At 41.2% G+C, this 12,752-nt stretch overlaps 1 protein-coding gene across 1 annotated transcript; it reads left to right on the top strand.

Annotated features, from left to right (window-relative positions):
• Window positions 1-6,058: 6,058 nt before the first annotated feature.
• On the top strand, window positions 6,059-11,386 carry LOC147627814 (uncharacterized). Its single transcript, XM_086814787.1, has 2 exons — window positions 6,059-10,520; window positions 10,727-11,386. The coding sequence occupies exons 1-2, from the start codon at window positions 6,684-6,686 to the stop codon at window positions 10,988-10,990; spliced, it is 4,101 nt and encodes a 1,366-aa protein (XP_086670913.1). The 5' UTR covers window positions 6,059-6,683; the 3' UTR covers window positions 10,991-11,386.
• Window positions 11,387-12,752: the final 1,366 nt, after the last annotated feature.

Genomic DNA, 12,752 nt, shown 5'->3' with positions numbered 1-12,752 from the left:
CTTAGCTAGCTTGTGTAAGAATCTTATGCCCTAATTTTGAGTGTGCTAGATGCTAGAGACCCTCCACTGGCTGGGGGTGAAGGGGAAGAGTGAAAGCTTACTAAAAAATTGATTTTTTGCTAATTATTTTACTAATCCTAATTAATTCACTAATGGGCTCATAAATCTGGTTGATTCTAGGCATGGCTCTGATACCATGTTGAAATTTGAGCAAAATGATGAGCTATGGTGGATCATACACTAGAATCAACATGATTAACAAAGTGATTAAGAAATGATTAAGATGTAATTAGTGAATAATTAGCAGATAGATTAATGTAGGCATGGATACTCAAAAACCAGCAAATTCTCATTAGGGCTATGCCTCAATTTATAGAGTTTACATCAAGCATCAAATCCCATTGATTTCTCCATGATTCACTCCCTGAATATCTCCACCTTTTGCCTGATTCTCTCCACCTCTTCTCTTTTCCCTGAATATCTCCCAGAATATCTCCACACTCCTAAATTCCCTCATGCTACCCATTATTCTCTCCTAGTAGATTCTCCTAACCTTTTCACAGTTTCTTTCACAATTACATCTCCTCTTTTACAACCTCTATCCAAGAGCTTGTTCCCACACACACCCTATTCACTTGTATATTTCAACATTCAAAACCCTATGTTTTCTAAAGATTAGCCATCATTTGCTTTGCCTGGTTAATGAAAACAATGAGCATTGGGACTTCACTCATTGACATTATGTATATTGCACAATTCCATGAGTTCCAAGAATAAGGTGACCTCCGTTAACCTAGCATACAAAACTTTCAATGATTGTGTGATTTAAATTTGGGCAAGTCCTTGTTGAACTCGGGTTTCTCCATTTACATTACTCCTAAATGATAGTGCCAACGGATATGTTACATTTAGGTTTTGCATCTTGTGTGGATAAGTGTGGCGAAAGGTGCGACTCCAGTCAACGTACCTCTAGAAAGAGACTAGGGATAGCATAGGTTAAGATATGTATTGACACATCAGACTAAGACAATGTTTAATAATAGAGTGTTTGCTTAGACACCCCATGAGAGTGAGCATCATACACAATATACAAGCAGTTGCTTGTTACCAATATTAAGCTTACTAGCCTACTATAGTTTGTTATTTTGGGATTTCTTATTTAAGAATCCATGGTAGCCATTTTACAGTGAGTTTTCATTTGTTGTAATGCTAGAACCTTGTTGACTTTCGCATGTCACGCCAGTTTCAACATTTTAAGCTTACTGCTACATGAGCTTCTATCAACTAGCAGTTTCTAAAACTGATGGCCTGCATCTATGTGGTGTGAAGAGGCTATTTATTAACAAAGTTGAGCATACAAATACTCATAATCATATTTTTAATTTTTGTCCTCACATGAATATGCCTTATGAGTTTGCTAAAAAGTGCTACAAGGCAATACATACATATTAAAGAGGAAGAGTCACTCTTGATGGTTGGCATACAAACTACTTTAAACTAGATATAACAAAGTGGTAGAGATAGTCTTAATGGTTCGCATACAAGCTACTTTAAACTTTAAGCGGACCTCTTCAACTAGTATATATAGATATAACAAAGTGGGTGGAGACACTCTTGCGAGGGTTGGCATACAAGCTACTTAAAACTTTAGGTGGCACGAGAACCAAACCCATCGTCTAATTGGGTGGTGGCTTGAGGCCACCTTCCTCATAAATGAAGCCACATTTATTGAATTGTCGCGCAAGAGGATATTAGCTTGGCTTCAGAAGACGCATCCCCCCATTCGAAGCATTGCCTTATAAGGTGATGGTGGGTTGACAGTACCATGCATAAAGATAGAACCTCTTTCGTTAGGATGGGAGGAGGTGGGTGCTGCTACTTTAGAAGCCATCCTTAGTACATGTAGTTTTTATATACTTTACAAATTTTAGCACTAAAACCTCTTAGCAGCGCTAGTTTTTAAACCTTTAAATTCGAAACTCAAAGGTATTTTTTGAAAATTGAAGGTCCACTTACACTGTACTCAGGTTTTATTCTAGCACTGGCTAGGCCATACTTTGTTAGGGCCTTCACCTACATGATTGCAACCATGGTTGGAGGCCCATAGGCCCATCTAGGCTGAAAGTTGAGGATAGGTAGGCAATCTTCTTGCTTGTCCAAGCCTCTACCACAAGGAGCCTTTACACATGGTGGGTGAGGGCAAATCTTGCTCCCACCCATAATGTTAGGAAATCTTGCTTGTTGAAGCCCCCCACCCATAATGTTACGAAAAGGGGGAGCTGGTCCTGGATGAGTGTGAATCTATCACATGAACGCACCCTTATGGGGTTCATCACTTGGATGAGTACTTTGTGAGTGTGAATCTATCACGTGAACGCACCCTTATGGGTTTTGATATTTTCGCGGGAATTTGGAAAATTTGAGCTTTTTAAAAACACATTTATTATGGTTTTTCAAAAGGAAAATGGGTCAATTAATAAGCTGGGTGGGAAGTTAGTGATTGATGAACTGAATATTCACGAAGGCGACCTGCCTCTTAAAGGCTTTGCGCAGTCATGCTTTATTGTGGGCTTAATTAAGGTTTTTAATAAACATGTCCTCCTATATAAATGGCTGGTAGACTTTTTAATTTTTAATTTTTCGAGGATGACCTGGCCTAAATAATGCTCATCTCCTTGGTAAAGAGCCAGAGCCTAGGCTTTGCTTTTTAGTGCGATTGGTTAACATTTAATGTAACGCTTGAGAATTGTGACCCACTTTTACTTGGCATTTTTTTGGGGCCTTTTTGAGAGCCCTAATAGAAGAATTAGAGTGTAATTGGGGACTTGTGAATGCGCACTTAACCTAGGTAATACAAGTTTGTTGGAGGAGAAGAAAGGCCACTTATCCTAGGTAAAAAAGGCCACTTATCCTAGGTAATCCAAGTGTAATAAAAGGGGAGAATTTAGTTGAGGTTGAAATTTAAAAAGGCTAAAATTTATTATTCTTCTTCTTCTTCCTCTTTTTTTTTTTTGCAAAAGGAGATATATTATATTATATAATGGGAGCTACAATGCAAAAAGGATAATCTTCCATTACATCATGCTGAATACATCCAAAGCTTGCACACCCTCAAAGAGTACATTAAATAGGTCCTCTGGTTAGAAGTTATGCTTCTTTGTACAAAAGGGGAGAATTTCTATCCAGCATAGCAAGCTCTTTAGTGTTGGCCTAAGTGTGGTAATTAAGAGCTGAGCTGAAATCAAGGTTAAGATTTGGGAATTTGTGTACAACGCACTTGAATATAGAATACTACACAAGAAAGGGATTTGCATAGGAAGCATTTGATTAGCTATCTAGTGACAAGGTTTGCTTAGGACATATTATTAATAAGTGATGTTATGCGTTTGGTTTGAAGCACTGGTTTTTCTACCCAATGTGGTACGAGAAGAATTAGGTGATGGGATGTGGTGTTTAGAGTTCCTAATCCTTTACATTAGACCATTGATTAATATACACTTGTGTGGTATTTTCTAAAACAAATAAGAAAGATTTTATTACTTACTTAAACTGCTTTATCATTTGTGGGGGATTAACGTAAACTTTCTACATAAGTAAGTAAAGTGCATTTTCATATTACAAGTAACCTCACTCGTCTTCAACATGTAGGAGCCTACCCCTCCTCGAACCTCCTCGTTGAACCTCTAAACTGTGTACCAAACCTCCAAATTCTTACCATGCTGCCATGTAGTAGCCTCATGAAGCTCTTCATTTATATAATATAAAGATAGATGGGTAGTACTGCCTATTACCGACCAAGTCCTTCTCAAGAGAAAGGTGAGGTGATTGAAGGTGACAGAGCACAAATTTTCACCTATTACCTACCAAGTCATTCTCAAGAGAAAGGTGACGTGATTGAGGGTGACAAAGCATAAATTTTCACCTTCCATTTTTACTTTTTGAGATTTAAATATCTAATTTATTGGGTTTGAGCGCCTTTTATTAGCAATTCATTTTTCTTTCCAAAATTATGCGAAGAGGAGATCTGATATTATTTTCTTTTTAGCCTTATGTAAAATCTTCAATTGTTGAATAACAGTATAGAGCAAAAGAGTGAGTCCCTACACTTGATGGGACTTTGGGAAGGTATGTCTTTCCTCCGAGAAGGGTTCTCTATATTTTACTAGTTTTAAGAACATCTTTTGTAATCATAATATAAATATAAATATACATTCATAAATGTTATCATAAAACTAAATTTATGCAAGCCATGCATACTGGCAGCATGAACTTACTGTGAGGCTAGTGTAGTGTGCATGCCATGGAAAACCCCGTTTGACAGAAAATGCCATCATCATCAACATCATTGTATGTCAATCATTGCTTTTTTGTCTCTCAATTCAGTTTTTCCTTGGTTTTCTATGGAGACATCTTTCACCCTTCTTCGTCAATGATATTATTACTATAAGGTTGTTCACGTGCTAGCAAAATGTGCACATTCTTGGCTGCTGGTGGCATGGGAACCACAAGTGTGGCCACATTTCGATTGCCTTTTAAATTATTATGTGACGTACACACAGGCCATTGGCCATTAGTGGGATGACGAGCATTGTGTGCACTAGTGCCAAAAAAAAAGATTTTTTCAACCCTTAAAATTAAAGGCAATACTTAGGCTTAATCGAGATGTAGACTTGAAAATCACTAGAAATCATACAAATGCCAGGATTTATAACTAAAATATACAAATTTCATCCCTTAAAATGAAAGACAACGTTGAATTCCAACCGGGATTTCTAAATTTCAACCGGAAAAATTACACTACAAACCGGGTTATGTAGGCGCTGGTGTGCAGAGCCTCTACCATGGGAGGGTTCTTTATGTCTTATTATTGTACCATGGGAGTGTCTTTCTGTCTTAGTATTGTACCATTCCAAGGCTCTCTTTTACATTCATTCATTGCTACTATAATTTACCCTTAGTACCTTTAATAGGAGAGAGCTTTTTCGTTGTTAAACTTGCCCACTAACGTTTAGCTAAACATTATATTGGACATATCAATTAATTAGTGCCCCTTCAGGGCGAGGCACACAGCCCCACACCTTCCCTCGCTCCCCCCCATGGCCCCTCTATTCTCTGTCTCCGCATTCGCACAAGCTGTCTAGTAGACTGAGAAGAACAAAAGAAAAAGAAAATAAAATCATTGGCGTGAATCCTCTAGAAGCGTCCTTTTGTCTAAGGTCCCATCAAAATTTTTTAAATCTTTTATCTAAGATCCTTTGCCTAAGGTCCCATCACTTTCCTCCAATTAATAGCAAACTAGTATGTTGGTGCCATATTTGGTACCACTTTGGTGTAAACCATATCATATTTCACGTGTTTAGCATAATATATATGCCATATGAGGTGGCTTTAATTTATTAATGCCACGTCATATAACCTCAAACATTATGGTATGATCTCTCTCTAAAGTTCCTCTAATCATCATAATGTGTACTAATCTCCCTCTCTCTAGATCTCTCATTCTCACTCTTCTCTCTATCTCTCTCACACACAAACAATTCCTCTCTCTCTCTCTCTCTCTCGTTCTCGTGTTGCATTCTCTCTCTCTCTCTCTCTCACAGACACGCGCGCGCACACACACATACACACACATGCCTGCATGTTTCTATTACTTCCCTTTGCACCCCTCGACTAGCACATTGGATATCGTACCTTCCCTTTCTATCATCACCAGCCGCTCTTAATTAGAGTAACGTCATGGTTAGAAGCCTCTTTCTCTCCGTATTGTTCCAACAGTATTGATATCGTTTAGAGCTCTTCGCGCTGCTTCAACAACGTTACGGTCTTTTGACGTGCTAAAGGTCCTTTGACTCACCTCACCCTAGCTGTCCCTGCGCAAAATTTTCTAGGAATCCTTCCTTAATACTTTGTGATTTATGGAAGATCTGAAGCCAGGATGATCAGTCCAGGACAGTTTTGTTGTGAAGAGTCACTATGCCGGTCACCTTCTCTCTCTCTCTCTCTCTCTCTCTCTCTCACATGATATGCATGCTTTTCTTGTTTTGGAAGGTCTGTTGAATGCTGCAAAATCGGAGCTCACTGTGCAACAAACGAGCATGACATTCTGATCATGCGTGAATCCATGCATGGCCCTTCGATTCACAGTGTTGAGCAAGAGAGACGACGATGATGTATCAGCGTATGCAGAGAGAGGCTCGCCGCTCTATTCTCTACGCAACTAAATCCCCATGAACTATCATTGATAGCACTCTTAACATTAAACTGTAAGCTCTGTCTTTTCATTGTGTGTAATGAACAGTAATGCAGCTACAGTGGGCAGCAGAAATGCTAATGTAGTGTACACTGTTTGTAGTTAAGTGTGCGCACTCAAAGGTAACACACTGGAAAATCAATGCTACTGAAGAATGACATTGTTTAATTGGCTAATCCCTGGTGATTAGTGATTGTTAGTGCATCTCTCATAAATACCTATCACGTAATGGGTTGTTATATTATACGGGCTTTATTTGCTAGTACGTAGGAATACATCACACGTAACCGGTTGTTGCAGTATGGGCTTTATTTGCACAACTCGCATTTTGGGTTGATTAGTCCAGAATTAGATACATTTGGCTTGTTTAGCGAAGAATGCTTGTCAATCCTTTTGGCCCACTTAACTCACCTTTTGAGTTGTTTTGTGGGTGATGATTATCACTTTTGAATCGTTTAGTGGGCTAATTAAACTGAGTTTCTTTCAGCAGGTTGAGATGCCGACAAGAACTATGGGACGCCTTACTGCTGCAAGCACTATGGTGAAGGATACAATGCCTTCCTGCGGAAGAGAGGCCTCATCATCAAGGACCCAGATGAAAGAAGGCTATGACAGCCACATTTCGACACTAAGATCAGAGAGCACTGCAGAGGAAGAAAAAGACCTTGTTTTAGAAGCGTCTTCTTCTAATCAGAAGGATAAATCAGCACAAAGAGAAGGTCTTCACAAAGGGCTTGGAAACTGGAAAATTGTAGGAAAACACAGTACAAATTCACGTTGTTTCCAAACCCCCACTCCTTGCTCTCCTTCTGAGAGTGATTCTTCTTCCACATTTTCAACACTTCGGTCCTCTTCTTCTTCTTCTTTCTTTAGCGAAACAGGCAGTTTTGCAGTTGGAGAGCTTTCTCCTGCAAGTGTGGGCAGTACAGAGGTGAAATCAGTTAAATTTTCTCCTGATAGAAGAAGCTTACAGAGAACTAGTTTGGGCTCAAAACTAGATGCTGCTGTATCTGCAGAGAACTGGGACGAATCACAAAAGCTTTTGACGTTGAATTTGCCGAAGCCTGCCCACAACCATCTGTTCTCAGAAGAGGCTTTAACTGACGGGTTCTTGGAATTCAGCTTTTTGGAGGGAAACATGATTGAATCTCAACACTGCAGGAAAACCAGAGAGAGTAACTCTGCTTATTCTTGCCCTAATCACCCACCCTGTGATAATGAGCCTATTGAAGCTACAAACACAGAGGAGCACCCAAGCTATTCAGATAATCCTAACCACCCACATTGTGCTACTGAGCACCTTGCAGCTGCAAATACAGAAGGTTTTTCAACCTTTTCTAGTCCAAACCGCCCACATTGTGGTGATAAAGGGCCTCTTGAAGCTCTCAACACAGAGACTTCTGATGAAGAGTGGACATATGGGTTGTCCAACCCTGCCTTTTTCTCTGCGTCTGCTGGCTTCCCTGTGGCCTGCTCAGAAACTTCTTATCACTCTAGCGATGGAGCCACTCCAGCATTGACTGAACCTGAGCTCAAGCACACCCTCTCTTACAACAGAGAATCTGGCTCTAAGCACAAAAGGGACTATTCAAATGCCCTCTTAAATAATGATGAGTGTCAGATGCAAAAGGATGGCCTAATGGAGCAATGCCATGCTGGTTCAAAACACAAAAGAGGCTGTTCTAATTCTTATGGTAAGGAAGGCAAGTGTCACATGCAAGGTCATCATGGATCATTTGAGCTATGCTCACATGCTAAGTCTGATACTCAGGCATTACCCATTTGTGTAACCAGTTCATCTCCATATGAGGCTGCCATTGGTGTTGATATAGTATCTCTAAAGTCTCATTCAGTTCCCATGAGCCCATGCGAGAAAACAAGCCTTCCGAGAGCTCTCTCCCATACACATGGAAAGGTACTATCTTTTCTACCCCCTCGTATTCCCAAACCGAATCTCAATGCAATCCCTTCCTCTTCAAAACTCTTGAACCAGGAAATGCCATATAGGAGTTTAGTTGATCGATGCACTTTTGCAGACTTTGTGCAAAGAAAAGAAAGCCCAAGAAGAGATCTTTCAGATAGGGGACCTTTGACAACGCCAGATTTTGACAGGTCTCTCTCCATCATACATCCCCATGATGACATACAAAACGTTGTTAAGGTCTCCCTTGTTAGGAAAATACATCTCCATGATGACATTCCGAAGCTCACAGAGGCCTCTCCTCGCTTATCCAGTGATGGAAGATATGCTGAGAAGGCTGATGATTTTACCCCACATTTACCTCTCTCACTTGCTGAAGCTAACCATACTGAGGGGCTTGGAGCATCCAAAGCAGATCCACCTGTTCTCTTCTCTTCCAAGGGTCAGTGGTATTGGAGAAGTAAGAGCATAGGTGCAAGAGCCAGCCTAAAGTCAGCTGTGAGAAATCTGGAAGCTGCATTTGTTGGGTCCAGGTCAGTCTCGCTTCCAAAAACACGCTCTTGGACTCCTAAGAAGGATCCTAAACCAGAAAATGCAAGGTTACTAGACAGGGTTTTTGTCAGTCCCATGAGGAGCCGCAGTAAGCAGGCTGATATTTTGAAGTCCATAGAGAGACCTCTGCATCCTAAAGGCCAAAGCAATCATAAGGATAGTGGAGTGCCTTTGAGAATAGATGCAAAGCTGTCACCTTCAGATATCCATTCCCATCATGCAATGGCTTGTACCCCCATAAAACCTGTCATCAGACCCTTGCCACCCATAGGCCACAAACATAGAAAATCACATTTGGAGGTTTCATGCAAGCCTTTGCTTCCAGTTTCGAGAAGTGTTCGTTGTCTTCCGGATCCCCAGGGTGCTCTTGGTGTAGATAAACCAATTTTTTCTGGCCATAAAATGCATGGATTGTCATCAACTGAATCAGGTGCTGCTTTTTCATTTATGCTGCAGGCATATTTGCAGTGTTTTGTGAGAGATGGTCTTCCTTGTTATACCATGACAATAGAGGGTTCTGAAGAGATGCTGTTAGCAAGGGCTTGCACACTAGAAAATCATCCAAGTACAGAGGGCTGTAAGTTGCTGTATTCATTCCATTCAGGAAGTAGCAAAGCTAGAGGGACAGGAGCAGGTGGATGGAGGAGCTGGATAAGGAAAGATGGTAAGACAGCCTCAGATCTTACTGGGATAATGCAAGTCTCCAGTGTTCTACAGCCAGAAGTTCCAGCCACGGGGGATGCAAGGCATTTGATGGTATCAGAGTTTGTTCTTTATGATGGAAGAGCAGCAAGTGCTGCACAGAGTCAAAGCTTAAGATTTTGTTCGTCTGATACTCCTACTCAGAAGAGACCCATTCTGGGTTTGTCGAGAGAGAGTCCATCAGTCTCATCACATGCTTCTTCTGAGCACGTCTCAGCTTCAAGTCCCTCTCATATTGATATGGCTGAGATGCAACATTCAACAAGCCTTACAGGTGCAAGAGGGAGTTCAGAGAACATAAACACTCCACGGCAAGTATCGAGTCCCCACAAAGGGATTGGGGGGCATAGGCCCAGTTTCTCCATTGATGCTTGGAGTGATTCAGAAATGCCAAATTCAGAGGTTCAAGTGCTTAGCCCTTGCCCGCCTTCACACATGGAGCTTGCTGCCATGGTCATACAAGTGCCTGCAGAAGATCCTCAAAGAGAATCAAATGTGGCTGATAGTGGCCATTCTGGACAAAGTTTAAAGGGATGGGGTTTGAAGTTTTTGGATGCTGGCAATGAGTCAGAGCTCAGAAGCGGAGTCTCGCATGCTCTCTCACTGAGTGCTGTCCACGTCGAGAACATTGTGAAATACACGACTATTGCAATAGGTCAAGCATCGGCAGGCATGGGCTGGTCCCATGCAGAAGTGAGGTCTCATTCTTCAATCAGCAGCTCAAATCATGAACACTTAAGGGTAAGCAAAGGTGTGGTATGTGTTGAGAGCCAAAAAACTGGCCACTTAAGCACAATGAATGTGTCTCATACTCCTCAAAAGGCAGAAAAATTTCAACATGGAATGTTAAGGTCCTCAAATTGTGTGACACTTCTACTGCCAATGGGGGATCATGGTTTGCCTAATGGTGGAGAAAGGGGACCATCCTCATTGATTGAGCGGTGGCGATCGGGTGGATCATGTGAGTGTGGTGGCTGGGATCTTGGGTGTGGACTCAAAGTTGTGAGCACTGGAAATTCAAACAAGTGTGCAACATCAGACAAAAACACAATCAAGCCACTTTCTCAAGATCAGCCTTTGAGCATCTTTTCTCAGGTTCTTCTTACAGCCATTTTCCTTGATTGTATATATGTTTGTTGTCCATATTTTTCCCACATGGGTGGTGGGTGGAGGGTCTCTCCCATCTGCTCTCTGGAGCCTACTCACACAGTTCATAACCCTCATTGAGATTCTCTCATAATGCATTAGGAGGTAACTTTATATCATAAAATATTTGAAGTTCTGTTTGCTGTGGTTTGCAGGGAAGCAGGCAAGAGCTGATGTTAAGCCTATCCCTTTTCAAGCAAGGTTTTTTCAAGCTGAGCTTCCAAGGACAGTTATCACCCTTAATAGCATTTGCAACTGCTGTTGCAATTTTGCAAAGCCACCAGTCACTGTCATCATGGTCGTCGGCATTGTCGTCATCATCATCACCTTCAAAGGCATTGATGAAGGCAGACAACCTCAAGGACAGGCCGCCTCGTCCTCCTCAAAGTCAAATAATGACTCAGAAGATCAGATTCTAGTTCTAAAGACGAGGCTGTCTCAGCATTCTTGGAGCTTCACATCTAACAGTGCCTCCAACCCTGTCTCCATTTGCAAGGGTTTGATGTGGAGGAAAGTGTAGAAAAAGGTTTTCTAACCATGCCCATATAATGAAATGTGCATTCTAATGTATGTTTCTGTATGGTCCTGCCCTGTTGCCTCTCAGGAGCTAACATTTTGATAAGCTGGATCCTTTAGAGCTTGGATAAAGATGTATACGACTTGGCTGACTCACTAGCATAGATTGATGACAGCTCAAAGCCACCAAAAAGAGGTTATGTATGAATATTGGAATCCAGATTTAGCCAACTCTTGTAAGGAGATCACTATTACTTTTGCCTAACATATTTACTGGATATATGAGGCGAATTCCGGTGCATTTAGTATGAAGAAAATCTGACTTTTGTAAATTCCTAGTATGCTCCTACAAATCAAGATAAAATTTTCTTCCAGAGTTCCCTTGGGCTTGTTGACAGCCTCATACATGGGGTTGTCACTCTAATATACATCATTTACCATTTTTGTCCATACACATTAAATGATGCTTCTTGTTTGTCCATAGCATGGTCTTGTGTTGTCAACTTGTATTAGATGTGACTTTGTCATCCTTAACATGGCAAAATGCTGCTAGGACCTTGCCAAAAGTGGAGCTTTGTGTTGAATGGTCTTCTTTTTGCTTGCCCACAGCCTCCTTTAGCTGCCCAAGCTTCTTCTTTTTATGGGAACACTGGCATCCTCATCAGCAAGTTGAGAGAGAATACCTTTTTGTGTGTGTAAAGGGGTGAGCATCCAAATTTTGCTTTTTAAGTGTTTTGATTGGATTTACAAACTGGGAGAGGACCCGTGTCTGTAAGTTGTAACCAGGCCAACGACCAAAGAATTGAAGCATGTTCCCACATCCATGGATAGCACCACATTCTGCTCAGAATCTGAGGACTCTAGCAAGCTTTTGTATGGCACAAAGTGGAGGAGGACACACATGCAGCCCACATAGCCCATTCTTTGCACTTCACATGCACGTCTTCCATAAATAGGGCACTCACAATAGCTAGCTTTTGCACCAAGTCTCATCATCGTCCCCCATCTAGGTGGGGGGCCATGGTGGGCACAAGGTTATGACCCATGCCTATATATGATCCTCAAATGTGCAGGAACCTTTGAAGATCTTCACACAATTATAGCCTTACCACCTAAGATTCAACGAGCAACCACCCACGACGCCCGATCCCTAGTACCACCATGAGATTTGGGAACCATAAACTGCAATGCCAAAGAATTCTGGACCACCATCGCCACTAAAAGTTAATCAAATGAAGGTCGTCTTGGCATATGCCCCTTCTAGCCGCTTCTTACCACTTTTGTTTACAGGCCCAAACCAATTACAACCCCAGAGATGAAGTCTTGTAATGCTGCCAACACTAAACCACACATGCAGTCTTGATAAGCTTCCTACCTCCAGGGCCAACCCAAATCTATCCCCAACAGACCCCGAAGCACTTGGATTGGTCTATTGCCTACCACTAAACCTTGCAAGTCAACTATACCAAATAGAAGTTGTGTAAAAACCTGATGGTTTTTGTAGTAAAGTCGAGGTTGGTGCATTAGACGTATTTACATATAAACATTTACGAGAAAATCTTAGCAAAAATAATAAACAAAAGTCATAAAACAAAAGATACAAATGACCTTTATATGTCATGATCACTTGTAGATTTAATTAGCTTAAAGAAACCAATGACCTTT

The sequence above is a fragment of the Cibotium barometz genome, chromosome 20 (genome assembly GCF_041138505.1).
Source record: "Cibotium barometz isolate CiBa-2024 chromosome 20, ASM4113850v1, whole genome shotgun sequence".
Classification (NCBI taxonomy): domain Eukaryota; kingdom Viridiplantae; phylum Streptophyta; class Polypodiopsida; order Cyatheales; family Cibotiaceae; genus Cibotium; species Cibotium barometz.
The sequence above is the reverse complement of the archived record's forward strand: the minus strand, read 5'-3'. Positions and strand labels throughout refer to the sequence as shown.

Excerpts from the sequence above, each read along its gene's own strand:
- LOC147627814 (XM_086814787.1), top strand. The coding sequence starts at position 6,684 with ATGATTATCACTTTTGAATCGTTTAGTGGGCTAATTAAACTGAGTTTC. Across the intron at positions 10,521-10,726 it reads CTTTGAGCATCTTTTCTCAG|GGAAGCAGGCAAGAGCTGAT; the intron begins GTTCTTCTTACA and ends TGTGGTTTGCAG.